Genomic DNA, 24,697 nt, shown 5'->3' with positions numbered 1-24,697 from the left:
AAAAAGCTCTGTCAGAGACCCAAGATTTCCCCCTAGCAGAAAAGGCCATAAGCCTGGACCCCGGGGAGATCAAACCACATGCGCAGAGACCTCATATCTCTACAATAACTGTGCTATGGAATTGATCCTTACTTCTCTGTTCCCTGATGCTGCTTTGAAGCTGTGCTACAACTGCTCCTGGAACTGCCAGTGAATGCTGTGGAAGATAATACATCCCCAGGATTTATTACGCTTCCATTCTCATCTTCACAGATCCAGCAGGGAGACAATATGCACCCCACTTGGCACCATACACTCATCCCCTAACCTAACCTACACACTGTTCATTTCTTCCCCTCATGCACATCGTTACTTCCTCCCTACACACACACTTCACTGCTGGAAAGTAGGATCCACCTGTGGAAAGAGCTCTCTGCATATGGACCAAAGGACATTGCTGGGCTCTTACAAAGGCAAAGTTAATACAATTACCCTACCCCCCAAGCCCACCCCACCCCACTTCTGGGATACCAGTTCTAGACAAGCCCTATCTGTTTTACAACTGTCCATCTAGCAGGATAAATCAAAGGAATACACATCTAAAGCACTCTACCTGATACAAATTACTATCGCATACAGATTGATGTTGCTAGCTATATGTTTTAAAATGGAACCTACAGACTCTTTTAACAGACTGGATATTTAGCATAATAGTTTCCCACAGTTAATGTTGGCCTGATTTTAACTAATTCTGTAAACCTTAAATAATCCTGATGAATAGGGCTAAATTAATCTTGGCCCCTATTGATGGAGAAATATAATGGAGTCCCTTCTCCACCTCCTACACATATTTTGTAAAGTTAATAACAGATACAGGCTGTTGTTCCAGGGACACTTATAGTAAGCCAGAGCCAGAGCCTGACAGTTGCCAGAGCTGTGTGTGTGTGTTCTGGTGAATATTAAGTTATTTATAAATTGAATCTTTATTATCAGATGCTCAGGACTATCGTTCCCATATTAACAGGGTGACCGCATTTTCTTAATGAAAAAATTAGGACACTTTTAATAGGGCTGAGGCCTCAGCATAGGTATGTGTAAAAAGATTTTGGAAGCTCAAGGTTGGCCAAAAGGATAGTATTTCTCTTACTCCCTTTTCTCAGCTATCTACCACCTTTTCCTTTTTTCTCAACTAGAAAGAGAAACAATACAGTGGTGGAGCAGGAGAAAAAAGCTATTCACCCTGAGTCCCTTTTACTGCCTTCTCCTAGTGCCAGCCTCTTTATGGCCTGATTTCACAGGATATGATCACCTGCAGCTCCCACTGAAGTCTGTGGAAATACAGGCCATTGCTGTAGTAACCCAGATGTACAGTCACTCTTTTCTTAACCTGTGTATTATATAATTTTTAACATTAGCTTTATTATAATTTTTAAATCTATTTTCTGCCCTATTTGTGGCAATCCCACCACTTCTACTGCTGTTTTAATCAGGCATGCTCCAAGTCCCATCTCATTATCTTCTCTTCTCTGCCATTTTAGGTTTTAATTTTAATTTTTCTATGCTTCTTTTTTATCTCTTTCCTTTTCCTTCAGCCCCAATCCTGCAGGCTGCCCCAAGTGAGCAGATTCCTGCACTCACATAGAGTCCCACGGAAGTCCATATGAAACAGTTTGCAGGATCAGGGTCTTTGTCCTTTGCTTATCGAACCATCCTTCCCTTCCACGGGCACCCATTTCACTTGTTCTTACATGCTATTGCAATAGAGATGGTCAAAAAATAACAAATTTTTATGAAAAATTTCATTGACAAATGTGTGCCATTTTTCATTCATATTTCAAAAACATTTTACAAGTTCTAAACTACAGATATCTCTGCCACACACCCTACAGCCCACCCTTCATTTGTTCTGCATCCAATTCATATGTACCAGCATTCATATATTGAGCATGCCTCCATTCTGCACATGCACAAAGCACACCCGTGCAGACGAGGTGGGAGGAAATCTCCATTCACCTTGCCTTTGATGGGCTAGGTCCACCAACGTTCCAGCCAAAGTAGGGAGGTTTTCTCTATCCCTGTTTGGTCAGTCTTCCCCTAGGAGGGAAATCCATCTCTTTAGGAAGTGAGACTGTCCTACATTTGCCTATAAAATCCAGGGATGGATGTCATCACTTCATTTTCATGCTAGGAAATTCTATGTTGGATGCATCTGAGTGTGGGGGCAATATGGAGCAGAGGGTGTTAGAGCAGCAAATATTAAGCTGGGTGTGAGGCAAGGGTAGCATGGTGTTGAACAGCCAAGGCGACTGGAATCAGGGAGCAGTGGGCAGCCTGGATAATCCAGAGAGTTGGTGTCAAGGAGCCTGATTCTTGAGGACAAGTAGGTATCAGTGAGGGCGGGGTCCCTTTTCTGCTTTCTACCTTTCCGGGTCCGCCAACTGTTCACTAACCTACCTTACTGATGTTTCTTTATTCTTCTCAAACTTGCAGTCCACCCCTAGACTCTTTTCACCAGGTATGGTCCACCTGAACTTTGATGGTGGGGGAGGACCTCCCTTTCCCCATGGTCATGGTAACCAACCTTAGAAAACTTGTTCTAGGGCAATACTACCTGATAAGCTGGAAGTTTGGGAGCCACTAAATCTGGAGCCACTTCAGGGTTCTGTCTGTGTATATTCACAGTATTTGTGGTTGAACATATTAACAGGGCCTCAAAATTCATAGTTGTTAAGTTTTTCTTGCCACCATATGAAGCCTGCTCAAACCAAGAATGTCTGATTTCATAACTAGATCTTTCAAATCCATCCACTGATCCTTCAAAGCATCCAATTCACTATTTTAGATGGATTTATATGCCCCTTCAGTAACATAGTACCTAAGCACCTCACAATCTTTAATATGCTTAGGCTCAAGCTAAGTAGGGAAGTACTGTTATCCTGTTTACAGATGGTTAACTATGCCTTAACTCCTCAGAGATATTTAGATTCATAGATACTAAGGTCAGAAGGGGCCATTCTGATCATCTAGTCCTACCTCCTGCACAATGCAGGCCACAGAATCTCACCCACCCACTCCTACGAAAAACCTCACCTATGTCTGAGCTATTGAAGTCCTCAAAACATGGTTTAAAGACTTCAAGGAGCAGAGAAGCCTCCCTCAAGTGACCCGTGCCCCATGCTACAGAGGAAGGCGAAAAACCTCCAGGGCCTCTCCAATCTGCCCTGGAGGAAAATTCCTTCCCGACCCCAATGGCGATCAGCTAAACCCTCAGCATATGGGCAAGATTCACCAGCCAGATACTACAGAAAATTCTTTCCTGGGTAACTCAGATCCCATCCATCTAATACCCCATCTCAAGGGATTAGGCCTATTTACCCTGAATATTTAAAGATCAATTAATTACCAATTACCAACTCCCATTGATTCAAGCACCTAAATAGCTTTGATGATCTGGATCTAAGTGACTTGCCCCCTCACTCAGGAACCTCTGGCAGAGCAGGGAGTTGAACCCAGGTCTCCAAAATCAAATGCTACCATCCTAACCCCTGGATCAGCCTTTCTGGCCCCACCACCTCATTCCCATGCCCTGCTTTAACAGATTGAGATGAGATGAATCAGTGGGTGACTGGGACCAGGAGGACAAACAGGAAGCATGGGTAAAAACAGGCTGCATGAGAGGATTTCTCCCCTTCTTCCTTCCCACTTTACTCACTATTATTGTTTTTTTTTTTACCACGGGCCCACCCAGGGGCCAGGTGCTTGACAGTACAGGCTGCATAGAAGCCACATTCCCTGCCGGGGGAAGCCTACAATGTAACCTGGCAAACAAGGGGCAGTGAGAAAAGGAGGACTTGGGGCACCTTAGAGACTAACACATTTATTTGAGCATAAGCTCTCGTGAGCTACAGCTCACTTCATCGGATGCTCAGGAAAGCTTATGCTCTAATAAATGTCTTAGTGTCTAAGGTGCCCCAAGTCCTCCTGTGCTTTTTGCGAATACAGGCTAACAGGGCTGCTACTCTGAAAGGGGCAGTGAGTGGTGCTCACAGGAAGCAGGAGGGACTGGAGGCCTGAGGCAGATCCGAGGCTGCGGTTGCTTCGGGTTGTGATGTGCCCACTCCTCGCAGATCCCGCAGCGGGGATGGGAGTGAAATTGGCGTCAGGCAGGGAGCGGCGCCGGGGGCAGTGATATGGGCACTGGGGAGCAGGGTCTGGGATTAGGGGGCTGCGCTGCAGCAGCCGGCGGTCAGCCCCTGTGGGGTCGAGGCCAGGAGGCGTTCGGGGGCTCAGGGGGAGCCGGGTGGGAAGTGGCCCGGGAGGCGCTGCACTGGGCAGCCGGGCCGCAGCGGGGGCAGGCCTGGTGAGGGAAAACGGGCCGGGGCGTCCGCCACAGGAACCCAGCGCCGATCCCGGGCGGGCGGGCGGCGAAGGGGAGGGGCCCCGCTGTCACGCGCTGCCCCCCCCCCCGCCGGCCGGCTGCTCCGGGGAGGGGGGGGGAGTGGGGGGAAGAGGTGGCTGCCCCCTTCCCCGTCCTGGGCTCGGCCGGGCGCGGCCTCCCTTTCCTCCCCACCCAGCCCGGCTGCTCTCCGCCTTCTCCCCGCCGTGCCAGCCAGCCTCTCTCTGGGTCTTCACTACCGGGTCAGGCTGGAGGCGAGCGTGATCAGACACCCCCCCAGCACACACAGCCCTGCCTCTCCTCCTCCTCCTCCTCTGCGGGCCGTCTCCAGCCCTCCCTCCTTCCCCGCTGCCAGTTACTGTACAACTAGTGCACACACACACACACACACACACACAGGGTCCCGGCTGCCGCAGCTGCCATGGACATCAGCTAAAAACACCCAGCCAGCCTGACAGTCAGTCGGGGGCAGAGTCACCCCCCCCACACACACTCCCCACCTCTCCATCCTCCTCGCCACCCGGCGGCCACGGCCCCTGCGGTGCCACCGTTCAGCCGGCCGGGAGCCGCAGCAGCAGCCCCGGACCCAGACCCCCCCCCCCAAAGGAGCCCGGCTCAAGACCAGCGCCCAGCACGCCGGGGAGACTCCGCCAGCCCATCCCCACTGCAATGTCCAAGGGCTTGAAGAAGAAAAACCACTGGACGAGCAGGGTCCACGAGATTGCCCTAGGCAGGAACCAGGAGGGGCAGCTGGGCTTTGAGCTGAAAGGGGGTGCCGAGAACGGGCAGTTCCCGTACCTGGGGGAGGTGAAGCCCGGCGAGGTGGCCTATGAGAGCGGCAGCAAGTTGGTGCCGGAGGAGCTGCTGCTGGAGGTGAACGAGACCCCCGTGGCCGGGCTCACCATCAGGGATGTGCTGGCCGTGATCAAGCACTGCAAGGACCCCATCCGGCTCAAGTGTGTCAAGCAAGGTAAGGGCCGGCTGCAGGCTCCCTGCCGCGGCGCGGGGCGCAGAGGGGAGCGCGCCCGGGAAGTGGGGCGGCACAGGAGAGCCTAGGGGGTGGGGTGCAATGGGGCGACGGACAACAGCCCGCGGACCCCGCCGCGGTTGCGTGGAACTTTGTTGTGGCAGTTTCACACACACACACACACACCCCGGGCAGGGTCCAGCACCTGCCCCCGGGGGGGGGGGGGGATGCGAGGGGCAGCCCCGCCGCGTGTGCACGGAGAAATTAAATGTGCGTCAGCGGCAGCCTGTCGCGTTGGCCGGGGCGCAGGAGGCGGCGAAAGTTTGCGAGGCCCCGGGTCGGGGCGCACAGGGCGCACGCTGGGGCGCTGCAGACAGAGCCCGGGCCGGCGGTGGGGAAGCTGCGTCCCTCGGGGCGTTCAGGTTCCCGTGTGAGGCGAGCAGCGCCACACACACACACACACACTGAGACACACACACACACTGAGAGGGAGGAGAGGCGCCAAACATTGTGGCAGGCGCTGAGGAACGCTCGCGGCTGGGAGCATCAGCATCGACTGTGGCCATGCAGGGCACCAGCCTGTGCTGGGGAGCCAGAGGGGAGCCGTGGGGCTCCCTAGTCGCTTTCGGCCGTTCCTCGCCTGGTTCTTTGATGGATAGAAAAAGGGGCCTGGAGGTTGGGTGTGGGAGCTGGGTACCCTCCGCTCTGCTTGTCACTGGGCGTGTTCCCCTGGAGGCAGTGACTTGCTGCTGTTTGTCAGGTCCCTGGCACCTCTGGGAGGCTTCGTTTAGCTTCTCTTAAGTATCGTTATATAGGAAAAGTCATTCACTTTATCCCTGATGAAAACGATCTCCTGAGCCTGGGGAGTGGGGATTTCAGATCCTACCACCGGAGGGGAAAGGGTGCTCGCTGCAGGGACAGGAGGGACGTTGGAGGACAGAACCATACATTTTAACCGGTCATCTGTTTCTCCTTTTGTATAGAAAAGTGCTGGAGTAGTGGCTTAACAATCTTCCAGGAAAGTGAATAGGATTGAAGATGTTGGATTTTCTGTGTAACCTTTTTTCTTCTTTCAACTACATTGACTTGTAGGGAATGGTTAACAGAAGGTTTGGAACAAAGGTTTCTGCGACTCACGGAAGGGTTTGTGGAGCAGAGCAGCTGGAAGCTCCAGGGAGAACCAAGTTCATAAGTGCTGCTTTGATGATGGTGGTGGTGTGTGTGTGTGTGGGGAGGTGCCTTGATGATGATGATGATGATGATGTGGGGATGTGGGGTTGTTTAAGGCATTTCAGGATCAGCCATAGGAATCTACCTTAATACTGCAGTGGAAATAAGTTCAATACCAGTATTCTGTGTCCAAAAAAGAGTAACCTTGGTACAGATTGGGAAGCATAATAGACAGCTCCGTCAGCTGCCCCAGACACTTCCCTAATATAATTTTGCAGTTGAATTTCATCATTTTAATGTGTGGCTTATTATTCACAGTGACTTCTATGAGATTTTCAAATGCTTGAAAAACATTATTAGCCTGATCTAAAGTTCCCTGAAATCAGTGGAAAGACTCCCTTTGACTTTGAATCAGGCTCTACAAGTATACTGCTGTGTGTTCAGTTGCTTACAGTAAAGTCACATCTCCAACCAACTGACATAACTTGGCATTTGTACATTGGTACATTAAGCTGGCACAGGGGTAAGTGCAGAGTATTGTAAATCGTGTCTTGAAGGACAAAAAAGGCAAGGAGACATAATAGTTGATGCAAGAAGATGAGAAAGGGAAAAGAGTTGAATCAATTCTACCTTGTTATACTGGGTCAGCTTTGGGCTCTGAGTGCTAGGAAATCTGCTATGGTGTTTTAGCTTCTAAATAAATGTAATGTGATTAGTCTTGCCTTGACTGGTTTGTTGTGATTTCAGAAAGGGAAAAGCAGTTTCCATTGAGTTTAAATGTCCAAAAGGCAGAGGGATAAGTAAATATATCTTTATCTGATTTCAATTATTACCTCTTTTTCCTTTACAGAAAAACGTTAAGTAGTTTTCTCTATTAATTTTAGTTTTTGGTTGGTTTTAGTTAATACATTATTATAGTACATGAAATAGTGTCTGTGTTCCACTTCCTTGCCATTTTTCAAACTTTTTTTTTTTTAGTAGACATGGTTAGTGATTCATTACAGTGTGTGCCATTTATAAAGATGTCCCTCAATACGCAGGTCAGTGACATGAGTCAGGACTCCAGTCTATTACTTGCAGTTCCTTGAATGATATGCATAAAACTTGAGGTTCCATATACATTACATTTATTAGGATTTTCACTGCAGTCCAGTCATATACTACAGTTTTGGATAGGCTCCTCAACACATTGGCCAGACAACCTAGCTATGTGCCTTGAAGTTCCAACCATCTGCCCAGGTCCTTGGACAGAAAGGAACTTGCCAGCCGGAATTACCTCTCCAAGGTAATTCTCAGTTTTATGCTAGTCTTTACCCTTTACCTGAGGACTCCTGCAAAGGGCGTGGCTTACAGGACACAGCTTCTTTATTAAAAAGGCCATTTTTGTTTATATTTTACCAACTGGATCCTTGCACAGTGTAATCTAGTATCTAGTCTCAGTACTCCTTGGGTGAAGAACACAAACATTATATATTAAATTTTCTCTGCCCAAATTACTTTTCTCAAGAGAGTTTTTCAATAGTGTGAGTAAGAAAGATGGGCAATAAAATTCTTTATCTATTTTTGTAACCTTATTCCCTTTTTTAGTTATAATACACCATTAGTGTGCTGGAACAAGGTTAGTGAGACTATTATAATCATTTCTGCAAAATTTATCAATTATTTCTCTGTAATTTTTTCAGTGCACACATTTAATTAAAATAACATGGTCCATTCAAGGTCATGCGACTCTGGCTTCTCTTTCAGAGTAAGTGCTGTCTTAGAGTGTAATCACAATGAGAAATGTGCAGGTAGAACATTGCTGTTTATAATGTGATATTAATGGGTCTTGTTTGTTTGAAAGTTTTTATAACTCAGCAATCAACATTCATTGTTGGATGAAATTTATGTATGACTAATTCCGTTTTACAGGCATTAGCTTAACTCTTTTGGAATTTCAGAAGGACAAAACTGCTTTACTGATTTGTGATTATTTATTTTGTGCTTGGTTACTTAAACACATGCAGTTTTGAAATGGTAAAAAAATTCAAGCTTTTATCCCATTATGAGGCTAAATATATTTTTTTTAATTCCAAAGCACCAGCCACCAAGTATTTCACATAGGAAAGCAGATCCTCTTAATGCAGAGTTGCTACATATCATCGGGTGGGGCAAACCTCATGGAAAACTAGTTAGCAGTCATGGAACATGACCTTATGTTGAACATGGAGGTGTGGTCCACAATCCATAAGGAATTTAATAGACAGAATTACTGCACACGCTTTGTACGGTGAAGATAAACACATAACAATTTCAATGTGATAGCAACCATTATGGTTTATATCCTATTAATAATAGTCCACAGAGTAAGTATTTGCTGGAGACTATTTGCTGTTTATTATGCAACTCCTCCATTATGACCTTGTTGGTAGAACCATGATGATTCTGTTAAAAACATATGGGGTGAAATCTTGGCTCAATTAAACTCAATAACAAAACTCCCATTGGCATGAGTAGAGATATGATTTCACCCCTAGAGTACGATAGATTTTTGAGACGTTATTATATCAATGTAAGAATGTTGAAAAGCTATGGAATTGTTAATCAGATCAAATTTTAATGCATTTTGAACTTCTATTCCAGAGTCATTTTGATGCCTAAAATAATTCTAGTGAGTCCACAGATGAGGAGGAATTACTGCCATTAATTTCAAACTTGGCAGTTTTTACATGTGAAATATTTTGGATAAGCTCCTGTATTATTCTTAAGCACACTGATGCTCTATATTTTTCTTTTTAAAAATATGTGTATAATAATTTTTAAAGTTCCTTTATTAACAATAAAAAGTTATTATGAAGACACCTTCCCCTCACCAGTAGGATAAGAAGCCAGGTTGTGCACTGAGGAGATCCATAAGAGAGAAGGAATGGTGTCCCCCAGCATCACTCTGGGACCATTACTACAGTCTCCAGTTCCACAATAAACCTTGTGCCTGCACTAGGCTCCAACAATGGGATGGACAGGTCTCTTCCCTTCCTACATAAGGTGCCACCATCCCAATGGTCCTGGAACAATTTTTATAATGGGGGTGTTGAAAGCCAGCTAACAAAACTGTAAAGCAGGGGTCCCCAAACTTTTTACCTCGTGCCCCCACTTCCTCCTGTCTGCACCCCTCCACCGCCGAGCTGGGGCTGGGAGCAGGGCCATGGCTCCGGGAGGGAGGGCATGGACAGAGGTAAGGGACGCGAGGGTGGGGCCACAGCTGGGGGCGGGCATGGGGCCGGCAGTCAGGACCCTGGGACGGGGCCAGGAGTGGAGCTCCAGGCATGGAGCCAGCAGCCAGGCCAGGAGCAGAGCCCCAGGTGCAGGGCTGGGAGCAGAGCCGCTGGCGCGGACATGCAGGGCCAGGAGCGGAGCCTCAGGTGTGGGCCGGGGGTGCTGCAGCACACCCCCATGCCCTTATATCCTGCACCTACTCACCATCCTATTATATTTTTGACTTTAGTCAGAAAGCTGCTGTGTACTGGGTTGCAGGAAATCCTCACACAACTCTGTCATAGGCTGGGAATCCTAGTTTCCCACCACTCCACATAGCAGAACCACATGGGATCATCTGAAACCAGGAATTTCTGAACTCAGGGAGGACAGAGCTTTGCTGAAGACAGATGGACTTAGGCACATTCTTAAATGGTTTGCTGAATTGGGGCCTTAGTTACTAAGAATAGCTAGAGTGTAATAGGGTGATGGTTTTTTTTTTAAAATGTTTGTTAAAACTGTTCAGGATGTAGTAACTTTGTTGTACTTCGAAATTCTGCTTTGGAAATCCTTTTCACATATTTTTAAATGGATGTTTTACACTTTTGATGCATGTTAAAAGTTGAGTTCATATTTTCCTGACATAGGTTTCTCCCTGCCCATTATTCTTCTTGATGAATAGAGTAAAGGGATTTTTATTGGAACTTCTTTGGTTACTTAAATGCTTGAATAAAAATGTTTCTAAGTTCATGAAAATACTTTGTAAATACATATTGACCTTGCTTCATGTTATTTCTTCCTTTGTTTCTATATATATTGCCTTTTTAAATGTAAAAACTGAAATAAGATTTCCTTCCACACATAAAGAACATTTTTATAGGGCCAGCTAATTAAATATATATATATATATATATATATATATATATATATATATATATATATATATTGCTTGAAAATCACAGGTGTATGGTATTAGTAATAAAAATCATAGATAACAACTGTGTGGTGTTTGAATACATTTACTGCTTGAGTACAATACTGCATATCTATCCTTTGAAAAATATAGTACATTAAAATATTGGTTTTTTTTTACTTTAGAAAAATATCTATAACACTGGAATGTGATAGTCATACCTATTAGTCTGGTCTACTCTTAAAAATATAATGTTTTTGATTTAGGCAAATTCCAGGAATGAAATCCAAGAGCAGTCCTCTATCATTCTTGCACTTGTTAACCTCAGTTTTCAAAGTCCATAGAAGTTTAGGTGTCTAACTTCTGATTCAGAGGGGGGATATTTTGAGAGCCATCTCCTCCTCAGAGACTGATGTTCCATGTCAGGAATTCTCTGCATGTATTGGAGATAGATCTGATGAGTGCAATCTTGTGTCACGCAGAGGTCTTTAGGAGTTCCATGAACGGAGGGCATATGACTTTCATGATAGTGGATAATTCCACAGAAAAATGGAACAGCTGAGACTGAAACTGCTATTTTTTGTTGTTTTGCTGTATTCCACTCAGTTAAGTTCAAGTCTCTTTTACACTGGTGTAACTGCTAATGCTACTGATGTCAGATTAAATTATGCTGGTCTGAGAGCAGAATTGGGCCTGAATTATTTCAGATACCCTAGAACTTCTACCTCTATTATTTCAGTAGCTGTCAAAGAGCATCAATTCCAGCTTTAATTCCAGTGTCTCTGAGCCTCTAACTTTCACTCTGTAGAGATGTGGAGCTCCTTCTTGAGATGAAAAAGTATCTTACTTAGCTAGTTTCTTGTATGCATCATGGAAAAAGTATGGCTTTAGGAGGGACTTAAAAGAGGAGAGGATAGCAGCTTTGTGGTCCAGAAGAGATATAGAGGGTGGTATGGAAGAAATCATACAGGTGGTTGTGGGAGAAGCAGACAAATGAGGTTCTTGTTCTTTCCTTTGTCATATTGGCATGAACTGATGAAAAATGAGGGGTGGGCGTCACTTGAGTAAGGAGAACTGTTTTTATTGAAGGTGACTTCAGAGCATTGATTTGGGGATTGACTGTTTCTCCTTTCTGAACTTAGTGCTTGGGGAAAAAAATCTCTCCCTTATCCCACTTCTCACTTACCACAAGTTGCTACTGGAGAATAATTGCAGAACTTAATCTTTGTTTCCCTAGGGATTTCACTCAGGATAGCATTGTAGACCTGGCAAAAGTTCTTGTTTAGCTATATGGACCTCGGACTTCTGTAAACCAGGGGGAGAGGGGGTAATGTGATTGATTTTATTTGAGTTACATTGGTGGAAAACTGGTGTGAGAAGAGAATCAGAGATATGGAGTTCCTTTCTCACATATAGTGTGCCTGTGGGACCTTCATTTTAGTTTGAGGACTGCAACTAAATTATTATTGTTTAAATTATTTTGTATTTCACAACATTGAGTTTAGAAGTGAATTTGGTTGTTGTATTAATAATTGGTGCATCCTTTTCATTAGTGGAAGCCGTCTCTTTAAGAATAGGGTGGGACACTTGATTGTAGAATCTGTTTGCAAGAGACTGAGAGCAGTGTTTCAGAGATGTTGACTGTGTGTCCAGACAGTAGAAATTTTATATTGCTGCTGGAAAGCCTTCTCAAAACTTAGCTTTGTTTATGGGCTCCCTTTCCAATCCGGGAGAGTCTCTAGAAAGGTTTTGATGTGTTCTGTCTATCGCAGGTACTTATGTAGTGCTCATGACAGTAGTATCTGAACATCTCAGAGTCTTTGTTATGCTCAAACAACTCTGTGGGAGAGGGAAGTGCTATTTTATGCCTCAGTCCCCAATTTTATAATTAAGATGCAGATAGGTGCATTGTAGGATTTTCATTGATTTCAGTGGCAGTTAGGGACCTGAGCGATTTTGAAAATACCACTAGCATCAATCTACATCTTAAGGTGCCTAAATATATTTAAAATTCTAGCCTTAAGTGACTTGCCCAAAGTCACACAGGAAGTCTGTGGCAGAATAGGGAACTGAACCCAAGTCTTCTAAGTCCCAAATTAGAACCATAACCACTGGACCATCATTTCTATATTTATTATACCGCTGTGTGAATCCTCCCTTTGTGAAAGATATGGTACCCCTTTATTTTCAAAATAGTATTGGTATGTGGGCCAGATTCATCTCTGGTGGAACTCTGAAGACTAATAGAGTTTCACGAGGTAAGAATTTTGCCTTATAGGTCCAGGGTTAGTTACAGTATCTCTTCAGCTCGAGCATTTCAGTAACTATCAGTTTTCCTCCTAAATCACACCAATGCACCAATAATGCAGTATAATTGTATCACATTCCATTTGTACAATTGCCTCACAGTGCGTAGACGCTTCCACAATTGAAGTGTTGCAAGGAGAGTGTGCAATAGCTGGTAGACACAGAAGAAAAGGAGAAGAACGAAGGTCTTTTACCAAAAAAGGGCATGATCTGGCAGTCCCTAACCAGACAAAGCTCCCATTATGAAATTATCATCTTCCAAATAGTACTTTTCTCATTGTTCTTAATTTCCTCATGAGATTACTTTAAAATTCCTAGATTTGGTTGAAATATCTAAAATTTGAGTCCAGTAACCTCCTGTCCATAATTTGGAACCTTCAGTAGAATCTTATTTGATATGAGGATGTTGTTTGTATTCATCTGCCACATAGTTATACTGACATAGTTATACTGACCTAATCCCCCGTGTAGACAGCGCTATGTTGGTGGGAGAGCTTCTCCCACTCAGATAGCTACTGCTTCTTGGGGAGGTGGATTAACTAAGCAACCAGGAGAGCTCTCTCTCATCAGTCAATCAGTTGGAAAATGGATTTCTTAAATGAATTAATCTGCATAATTCCTTGTCTCAGATAAGACATATCCACTCCTGGGTCAAGTTTTATAAAACACATCTAGCTTCTGTCTACAAAAGCAGGCTTAGGACCAAAGGAAAAACCCTTTTCACCACATGTCGTTTCTGTAATATAGAAGTTGAGCTTCTTTTTTAGTCAGATTGACATCTGAAGAGGTGTGCTTAGCACTGTAGTATTAAAGTATATGAAAGAGCTTAGCACTATAGTATTAAAATATATGAAAGTTTTGTCTGAAACTTGTTATAGATACACTCACTGAGCCAGTTCATTAGCTGGTGTTGGTTGGCATGGGTCTGTTGAATTCAATGGAACTATGATCATATATGCCAGCTGAGGATCAGGTATACTATTATAGATACCATAGCCATAACTATGTATTTTGGCGCCTTGGGCAAGCAGGTGTATTTGCGCTGCCTACCAGAGGTGACATATGTGAGCAGGGAAAGCATACGGGGTCACGTGCTCCCCCTGATTTTTTGGTTGTGCCTTCCTCCAACCCAGACAGGCTGGGTGGCCTGCTGAGTTGAGTCAGGGGTGGAGGTGGCACTTCCTCCCTGAACTCCACCGTGTGGGCCTGGTCCCATAGGCAGAGTTTGACTTCTGTTTTGGGGGGGCATAGGGCTTAATAAAAATGTTTGTGGATAGAGAATATGGAAGTTAGACACACACGTGTGTGTATGTAAAATGATTGCACATTCACCCAATCACAGAACAGAGACAATGTGGTATGATTTATCTGACCGTTCCTTATTGAATAACGTATCTTGATTTTTGAATTTTGGGCAACCCAGAATGCAAACAATAGGACAAGCTATCTGTTGAATAAATGGGAGGAAATTATGATATGCCTGCCTCTATCCCACAAATAGAAAAACGTGGCTCCACTTGCTGAATAAGTTATTCATTGAACTCTTGCAGGCTCTGGAACGCTGGGACCGGTAGAGTTGGGGGGCATCCAAGGCCCTTGGATGCTCCCCCCTCCTCCACAGTCTATGCACAGGGTTAATCCCACCAACCTCCACTATGCCCTATTTTTCCACCTCATGTAGTTATGAGCCCTGGACGGCTGTCCCGTTCACCCCGCTCTGGTTACAGCCCTGATAAATACTAGGGCCTGCTTCTTATTCACACTAAAGGCTTGTCTACACTTGAAATGCTACAGCTGTATCTCTTCAGCTGCGCTATTGCTGGGCTTCAGTGTAGACACTACTCCTGCTAATGGGAGGGGTTCTCCCATCAGCATAAATAATCCACCTCCTCAAGAGGTGGTAGCTAAGTCAATGGATGAATTCTTTTATAGACCTAGCAGTCTACACTGGGACTTAGGTCGTTTTAACTATGCTGCTCAGGTGTGTGGATTTTTCACTCCCCTGAGGGTATGTCTGCACTACGAAATTAGGTCGAATTTATAGAAGTCGGTTTTGTAGAAAGCGTTTTTATACAGTTGAGTGTGTGTGTCCCCACACAAATGCTCTAAGTGCATGTAGTCGGCGGACTGTGTCCACAGTACCGAGGCAACGGCCGACTTCTGGAGCTTTGCACTGTGGGTAGCTATCCCACAGTTCCCGCAGTCTCCACCGCCCATTTGAATTCTGGGTAGAAATCCCAGTGCCTGATAGGGCTAAAACATTGTTGCGGGTGGTTCTGGGTACATATCGTCAGGCCCCCGTTCCCTCCCTCCCTCCGTAAAAGCAAGGGCAGACAATCATTTTGCGCCTTTTTTCTTGAGTTACCTGTGCAGACGCCATACCACGGCAAGCATGGAGACTGCTCAGCTAGCCGTCATCGTATGTCTCCTGAGTGCTGGCGGACGTGGTACTGCATTGCTACACAGCAGCAGTTTATTGCCTTTTGGTAGCAGACAGTGCAGTATGACTGGTAGCCGTCGTCGACGTAGTCCTGGGTGCTCTTTTAACCGGGTGCCTGGGCAAACATGGAAGTGACTCAGCCAGGTCATTTCCCTTGTTTCGTCTCATGGCGATTGAGTCCTACCGGCAGTGCACTGTCTTTTAATCTGCAGCCAGCAGAAGATGGTGGCCAGCAGTCATACTGCACCGTCTTCTGCCGAGCACCCAGGAGGTGACGATGGCTAGCGGTTGTACTGCACAGTCTGCTGCCAGCAAGATGTATAAAGATAGATGAAGTGGCTCAAAACAAGAAATAGATCAGATTTGTTTTGTATTCATTCTCCTCCCCTCCTTCCCTCCCTCTGTGAAATCAACAGCCTGCTAAACCCGGTTTTGAGTTCTATCCTTGAGGCAGCCATTCAGTTTCTCGCAAAGCCACCCCCTTTGTTGATTTTAATTCCCTGTAAGCCAACCCTGTAAGCCATGTCATCAGTCGCCCCTCCCTCTGTCAGGGCAACAGCAGACGATCATTCCGCACCTTTTTTCTGTGCAGACGCCATACCACGGCAAGCATGGAGCCCGCTCAGATCACTTTGGCAATTAGGAGCACAATAAACACCACACGCATTATCCAGCAGTATATGCAGCACCAGAATCTGGCAACACGAAACCGGGCGAGTAGGCAACATCAGTGCGGTTATGAGAGTGATGAGGACATGGACACAGACTTCTCTCAAGGCATGTGCCCTGGCAATGTGGGCATCATGGTGCTAATGGGGCAGGCTCATGCGGTGGAACGCCGATTCTGGGCCCGGGAAACAAGCACAGACCGGTGGGACCGCATAGTGTTGCAGGTCTGGGACGATTCCCAGTGGCTGCGAAACTTTCGCATGCGTAAGGGCACTTTCATGGAACTTTGTGACTTGCTTTCCCCTGCCCTGAAGCGTATGATGAGAGCAGCCCTCACAGTTGAGAAGCGAGTGGCAATAGCCCTGTGGAAGCTTGCAATGCTAGACAGCTACTGGTCAGTCAGGAATCAATTTGGAGTGGGCAAATCTACTGTGGGGGCTGCTGTGATGCAAGTAGCCAACGCAATCAAAGATCTGCTGATATCAAGGGTAGTGACCCTGGGAAATGTGAAGGTCATAGTGGATGGCTTTGCTGTAATGGGATTCCCTAACTGTGGTGGGGCCATAGACGGATCCCATATCCCTTTCTTGGCACCGGAGCACCAAGCCAGCGAGTACATAAACCGCAAGGGGTACTTTTCAATAGTGCTGCAAGCACTGGTGGATCACAAGGGACATTTCACCAACATCAACGTGGGATGGCCGGGAAAGGTACATGACGCTCGCATCTTCAGGAACTCTGGTCTGTTTCAAAAACTGCAGGAAGGGACTTTCTTCCCAGACCAGAAAATAACCGTTGGGGATGTTGAAATGCCTATAGTTATCCTTGGGGACCCAGCCTACCCCTTAATGCCATGGCTCATGAAGCCATACATACGCAGCCTGGACAGTAGTCAGGAGCTGTTCAGCTACAGGCTGAGCAAGTGCAGAATGGTGGTAGAATGCGCATTTGGACATTTAAAAGCACGCTGGCGCAGTTTACTGACTTGGTTAGACCTAAGCGAAACCAATATTCCCACTGTTATTACTGCTTGCTGTGCGCTCCACAATATCTGTGAGAGTAAGGGGGAGACGTTTATGGTGGGGTGGGAGGTTGAGTCACAGCCAGACACAAGGGTGGTTAAAAGAGCACAGGAGGGTGCGGTGTGCATCAGAGAAGCTTTGAAAACCAGTTTCATGACTGGCCAGGCTACGGTGTGGAAGTTCTGTTTGTTTCTCCTTGATGAACCCCCCCGCCTCTTGGTTCACTCTACTTCCCTGTAAGCTAACCACTCTCCCCACCTCCCTTTGATCACCGCTTGCAGAGGCAATAAAGTCATTGTTGCTTCACATTCATGCATTCTTTATTAATTCATCACACAAATAGGGGGATAATTACCAAGGTAGCCCAGGAGGGATGGTGGAGAAGGGAAGGACAAGGCCACACAGCACTTTAAAAGTTTAAAACTTATTGAATGCCAGCCTTCTGTTACTTGGGCAATCCTCTGGGGTGGAGTGGTTGGGTGGCCAGAGGCCCCCCCCCCCACCGCGTTCTTGGGCGTCTGGGTGAGGAGGCTATGGAATTTGGGGAGGAGGGCGGTTGGTTACGCAGGTGCTGTAGCAGTGGTCTGTGCTCCTGCTGCCTTTCCTGCAGCTCAACCATACGCTGGAGCATATTACTTTGATCCTCCAGCAGCCTCAGCATTGAATCCTGCTTCCTCTCATCATGCTGCCACCACCTTTCAGCTTCAGCCCTCTCTTCAGCCCGCCACTTACTCTCTTCAGCCCACCACCTCTCTTCCTGGTCATTTTGTGCTTACCTGCACTCTGACATTGTCTGCCTCCACGCATTCATCTGTGCTCTGTCAGTGTGAGAGGACAGCATGAGCTCAGAGAACATTTCATCGCGACTGTATTTTTTTCGCCTTCTTATCTTCACTAGCCTCTGGGAAGGAGAAGATCCTGTGATCCTTGAAACACATGCATGTGGTGGAGAAAAAAAAGGGACAGTGGTATTTAAAAAGACACATTTTATAGAACAATGGGTACACTCTTTCACGGTAAACCTTGCTGTTAACATTACATACATAGCACATGTGCTTTCATTACAAGGTCACATTTTGCCTCCCCCCCACCGCGTGGCTAACAGTGGGGAACAGCCCAGCAAGAACGGGCATTTCTGAATGTCCCCTTAAGAAAAGCACCCTATTTCAACCAGGTGACCATGAATGATATCACTCTCCTGAGGATAACACAGAGAGATAAAGAACGGATTTTGTTTGAACACCAGCAAACATACACTGCATCATCAAGGATCTACAACCTATCCTGAAGGACGAGCCATCGCTCTCTCAGATCTTGGGAGACAGACCAGTCCTTGCTTACAGACAGCCCCCCAATCTGAAGCAAATACTCACCAGCAACCACACACCACACAACAGAACCACTAACCCAGGAACCTATCCTTGCAACAAAGCCCGTTGCCAACTCTGTCCACATATCTATTCAGGGGATACCATCATAGGGCCTAATCACATCAGCCACACTATCAGAGGCTCGTTCACCTGCACATCTACCAATGTGATATATGCCATCATGTGCCAGCAATGCCCCTCTGCCATGTACATTGGCCAAACTGGACAGTCTCTACGTAAAAGAATGAATGGACACAAATCAGACGTCAAGAATTATAACATTCAAAAACCAGTTGGAGAACACTTTAATCTCTCTGGTCACTCGATCACAGACCTAAGAGTGGCTATACTTCAACAAAAAAGCTTCAAAAACAGACTCCAACGAGAGACTGCTGAATTGGAATTAATTTGCAAACTGGATACAATTAACTTAGGCTTGAATAGAGACTGGGAATGGATGAGTCATTACACAAAATAAAACTATTTCCCCATGGTATTTCTCCCTCCCACCCCACCCCCCACTGTTCCTCTGATATTCTTGTTAACTGCTGGAATTAGCCTACCTGCTTGTCACCATGAAAGGTTTTCCTCCTTCCCCCCCCTGCTGTTGGTGATGGCTTATCTTAAGTGATCACTCTCCTTACAGTGTGTATGATAAACCCATTGTTTCATGTTCTCTGTGTGTGTGTATATAAATCTCTCCTCTGTTTTTTCCACCAAATGCATCCGATGAAGTGAGCTGTAGCTCACAAAAGCTTATGCTCTAATAAATTTGTGAGTCTCTAAGGTGCCACAAGTACTCTTTTTCTTTTTGCGAATACAGACTAACACGGCTGCTACTCTGAAAACTGCAATGCTTTGTTCTACAATGATTCCCAAGTACGTGCTACTGTCCTGGAGTGGTAAAGTGTCCTACCATGGTGGATGGAATAAGGCTGCATACAGCTCATCATAGAAGTGGCATGTTTGGGGCTGTGACCCGGAGCGGCCGTCCGCCTCTCTGGTTTTCTGGTAGGCTTGTCTCGGCTCCTTAAGTTTCACGCGGCACTGCTTCGAGTCCCTATTATGGCCTCTGTCCTTCATGCCCTGGGAGATTTTCACAAATGTTTTGGCATTTCGAAAACTGGAACGTAGTTCTGATAGCACGGATTCCTCTCCCCATATAGCGATCAGATCCCATACCTCCCATTTGGTCCATGCTGGAGCTCTTTTGCGATTCTGGGACTCCATCATGGTCACCTCTGCTGATGAGCTCTGCATGGTCACCTCTGCTGATGAGCTCTGCATGGTCACCTGCAGCTTGCCACACTGGCCAAACAGGAAATTGAAATTCAAAAGTTCGCGGGCCTTTTCCTGTCTACCTGGTCAGTGCATCTGAGTTTATGCTGTCCAGAGTGGTCACAATGGAGCACTCTGGGATAACTCCCGGAGGCCAATACCATCTAATTGCATCCACAGTACCCCAAATTCGACCCAGCAAAACCGATTTCAGCGCTAATCCCCTTGTCGGGGTGGAGTAAGGAAATCAATTTTAAGAGCCCTTTAAGTCGAAAAAAAGGGCTTTGTCACATGGATGGGTGCAGGGTTAAATTGATTTAACGCTACTAAATTCGACCTCAACGCCTAGTGTAGACCAGGGCTGAGAGACATAGTAAAGCTGACCTAATTTGCTAATATAGACCAGGCCTTGGTCACTGGAAATGTAAATCACACCCACTTTAAGGCTCCTTTACACTGCCAAAATGGCACCTTAGTGTGAAAGAGAATCAGGCCCTTTGTAGTTTATCCTGGATCATTGTATTTTTTTGTAGGAATATCTAGCAGTATATTTTGTCTCAGAGTATTGCAGAAGTATGTTACAAACTTTAACAAATTAAAATAAAATCTGTACCTGCACATCATATAAGTGCAGTCTTTCTGGACTGAAACCCACAGTTTACAGAAGTACTACAGCTATTAACAGCTTACAGAAGTACTACACAATAGAATAGGACAGAAAGTGGAGAACACATTATCCTCTTAAATTGTCAGGGGATTTTGGATAGGCTGAGTGTAATTATCCAAGTAATTCCCTGCAAAGCAGCAATATTAGCCTTAAATGATTCCACCTTAAAACTCACCTCTGCCTTGACACCTTCAATGCTGTGGACAATGGCTAGATAATTGGTGTGCTGTGACTGTTAACCATTCTGTTATGTTATCCATGATCATTTCACTGTTACTTTATCCTTCCTCCCTGCACCCATATTTGTTGTATATCCACCTGTTGTCTCTGATCATGCACTCAAATTACAAGCTCTTTGGGGCATGGACTACTTTTTTAATACAGCAATTAGTATAATGACTCTTATTTGGGATCTCTAGCTGCTAAGGCAACATAAATAGTAATAATAAATGAGGATTAAGCCACAACCCTATTTTTTAATGCAACATTTTTAACTGGGAACATTCTGTACCCATTTGCCTGGTCTACACTAACAAGCTTTAAAACTATTACTACTGGTGCAGGTGTACTAGCGGAAGCTGTAATGTAGATACAATTTGGGCAGTATGGTTAGAAACTAAAGGAAAAAATGCCTAAGTCCTGGCTACACTGTGCTTCCACCATTGCTACTCATGGTTCAGCTGCCCCTGTAGTGAATTAGAGCTATGAATATTGCTAGTGTAAGGGTAACACCGACAGACCCCGGTTGTTGGCGGGAGAAACTGAACCTGTGGCCTTTGGAGCTTAGTGCGTGAGCCTCTACCGCATGAGTTAAAAGTCAGCTGCCTATTAGTTAAGGCTGTAAAGCAGACTCATTTTCTCTCTCTCTCTCTTTAAGTGGTATCAGTGCCACTAGACAGGACAGAACACCACACCCATAAAGTGTGTGGGTTACATAAGTGCAGCCTGTGGGAAGGATCCTTCTCTGCAACATATATTGCTTGCACATTTCCTGAACAGTTCAGTTTTCCTCTATAGTTTATCTGCTTCATTTACTTATGAAAAGCCATTCCCCCCCTCCCCATGTCAACTTTTAAAAGAATGCTAAGAATTTCTGATAAGCCAGTATAAAGAGCTTTTTCAACACTCACTCTGTTTTGGTCATCTTCCAGTAAAAATAGTGTAAAAGATTTCAGGGAAAGAATGCAATGGAGGCTTTGTTGGGAAAATAAAGGAAAATCAAGATATTGTTTTTCTTTTATTAGTTTTCAATAAGGTCTGCTAGATTTGTGTTTACATTGAATTCTTCTGTTATTCATGTGACAGTGGGATACTGAAATAATTGTAGTTAATTCAGAGCCACTGAACACAAAGATATTTGAAATGCTTCCTTTAAATATCTACTGGACATATTGGAATATTTTGACCAGCCTTTACTTTATGAGGCATTGTAGCTGTTTTTTTAATGGCAGTAACATTAATGTTCATAAGTGTAAAAGTCTGAGGAAATAAAAACCAAGAGAGTATATCCTGCATCTGAGCAAAGCAGCACCAGCTTTTGCTGTTCTTCAGTGAGATCTCATGGCCAAGTAGGTTCAGCTTGGTCAGTTGAAGACTTCCAAACAACTAGTAGCTGCAGAAATTGGTGAAGTTGGTAAGTAGGGAGTGGCAGTCTTCCCTCTGAATTTATATGGGTAGGATTGGCAGAATTTCATTTTATTTTTTTTATAATTTTGATAGATATTAATGTTTATTTTTAAACATTTTTTCAATGTTTATCAATTGAAATGTTCATAGTTGTGGGAAATTATGAGGGCCACACAATAATAATTTAATGACAGTAGCATTGATATTAAAAATGGTAAAGCTTTATAATCATTAAAACACAAATTGTCAACATCACATGTCAACATATCAAAGTAAATACTCTTATATCAAACCCTAATAAATTCTCAAGCAGAATTTTTCTTATTTTGCCTGTTTGTAAATTTAGACCATTATTGATGGGAATATTATTTGTTGGTTTCGGTATTTATGGGAAATAGATTAACCAACATTTACCAATAAATTCTAATCCTTCCAAGCCTATATATGGTTATTGCCACTAGGGTGCTCAGGAATGTGCTACTGGGGAAGCTGAGTTGCAGATGAGATATGAAAACAGCGGTTTTTACATCTGTCTCTCCAGGCATGTATATTGTGCTTATTATAGTGATATCTGAAGAGCTTCCATATTCTAAAAAACCTACACAAGACGATATAACTGAAGATTCCATGATACTTCTTATAGCTTGTTAAGGTTGGTGTCGTGGCCAAATTCCAATAAATTTCAATCCAAGAAATTATGTTTTCCCTGCCCTCATTCTTTCTGGAGTCTCACTCATATGATCATTCTTCACTTCCTAATGTAAACTGATATATATTGTTTCTAAGAGGTGCTAATAAATTGCCGTGTTTCCCCACAAAAGACTTCATTTTGGCCATGGACAAGGTTATAGTTTGTATCACATCTTAAATCTGTTAAACTTTCTGGGATGAGAGGAACTCTCTAAAAGTGAGTTATCATTAGGCTTCTCCAATACAATTGTTTAGTGTACTTTTTTTAGTCTTGAAAAGAAATTAAGCCATCTTTGAGGGCATTCACTATATTATTAGTGTATTATAGTGGTGTCTACTAACCCTAGTTGAGATTGGGTCCCATTGTGCTAGCACTGTATGAACACCCAATGAGAAACAGTCCCTGCCCCAAAGATATTACAGTCTAAATAAATGGTGGGAGGGATACAGAGGCATGGCGAGGTGAAGTGACTTGCCCAAAGTGCCACACCAAGTCAGTGACACTGCCAAGAATAGACCAGATCTCCTGACTCTCAGTCCAGTGCCCTATGTACTACAACAGGGGTGGCCAATCTGAGCCTGAGAAGGAGCCAGAATTTACCAAAGAGCCACAGTAATATGTCAGCAGCCCCCCCATCACCTTCCCCACCCCCACCGCCGGCTCACAGTGCCTCCCACCCACCGAAAGCCCCACCGATCAGTGCATCCCCCTCTCTCCCCGCACTTCCATATAAGTTGTTTCATGGTGTGCAGAAGGCTCTAGGGGGATGGGGGGAGAAGCGAGAGCATGGCAGGCTCAGGGGAGGGGGCGGGAAGGGGTGGAGTGGGGGCAGGACCTGGGGCAGAGCCAGGGGTTGAGCAGTGAGCACCCCCCGACACATTGGAAAGTTGGCACCTGTAGCTCCAGCCCCAGAGTCGGTGCCTATACAAGGAGTTGCATATTAACGTCTGAAGAGCCACATGTGGTTCTGGAGCCAGAGGTTGGCCACCCCTGCACCTGAACCCACTGCTTCCCCTATATAAATGTAATTAGATTATAGTTTTGATAGTACTTTCCGTTAAATCTGTTAAATCTATTCTCATCTTCAGATGGTGTCTTTTTAAGGATGCAGGGGTCAAATTGAGCCTTTGTTCTAAATAGTGTGGCAAATTGCCAGCACTACTATGATGGGTCTCGCGCTTTCTCTTCTTGGGGGCGGGGTTCATGGCACCGTTTCTTGCCCCTGAACTGGGGTATTAACTGCCCCACTAGCGTCCTAGAGAAGGGGAGTGGAGAGGGAGGGACCCGGGCCTGCCCTGTATTCCGGGTCCCAGCCCAGGGGCCCTAGGGATAGCGGTAAACCACTAGAACTAGCGGCTACTTCCGTCTCCTGCCCTTCAGCTTGTGGGGCTTCCTGCCCTCCCTCTGCACAAACCAGTTGTCCCTTTACCTAGGGTCTTGGTCTTCTTAGCCCACCACAGCACTTCTCCAAACTCTCCTCTCCTTCCCTCCAAACTGCTCTTTGCTCCAATGCCAATCCACTCTGCTTCAACTCCTCCTCTTGTCTGATTGAAGTAGGGTTTTTTTTTAATCATGTGACTGGCTTCAGGTGCTCTAATTGGCTTCAGGTGCTTTAATTAATTTATAGCAAATTTTCTTCCCTCTCCAGGGAATAAGGCTCCCTTCTAACACTCTCCTGCTGCCCTCTGGCCATGCTGTATCACATATCCTCTCCACCCTCCGCTCAACACTATGGGGTTGGGCTACTTGGGACGAGAGGCAGTGCTGTTCTGATAGGCCATCAGCGTTGCTGTGTTGGCTTCCGGCCCTATGCTGTACCCGGAAATGGAAGGGCTGCAGGGACAGGAACCACCTAGTCACTCTTACATTCTTCTCCTTGTTTCTGTGCATCCACTGGAGTGGGGCATGGTCTGTCACGAGGGTAAACCACTGCCCCAGTACCGCCAGACATTCCTTTTCAACGATGGT

General features: G+C 45.3%; 1 protein-coding gene across 28 annotated transcripts in view; it reads left to right on the top strand.

Annotated features, from left to right (window-relative positions):
- The first annotated feature begins 4,395 nt into the window (after positions 1-4,395).
- The window catches only part of MAGI2 (membrane associated guanylate kinase, WW and PDZ domain containing 2), a 1,173,000-nt gene continuing 1,152,698 nt past the window's right edge, over positions 4,396-24,697 (top strand). For 6 of the 28 annotated variants that reach the window (XM_043497771.1, XM_043497765.1, XM_043497728.1 and 3 more), the window contains exon 1: positions 4,584-5,345. In XM_043497771.1, coding sequence (XP_043353706.1) covers positions 5,045-5,345 — 301 coding nt within the window. In that variant the 5' untranslated portion in view covers positions 4,584-5,044. Of the gene's footprint in view, positions 5,346-24,697 lie in introns of all 28 variants that reach the window. The other 22 variants (XM_043497794.1, XM_043497825.1, XM_043497817.1 and 19 more) reach the window with 10 other exon arrangements.

This window comes from Dermochelys coriacea, chromosome 1, assembly GCF_009764565.3.
Source record: "Dermochelys coriacea isolate rDerCor1 chromosome 1, rDerCor1.pri.v4, whole genome shotgun sequence".
NCBI lineage: Eukaryota > Metazoa > Chordata > Testudines > Dermochelyidae > Dermochelys > Dermochelys coriacea.
The sequence above is the reverse complement of the archived record's forward strand: the minus strand, read 5'-3'. Positions and strand labels throughout refer to the sequence as shown.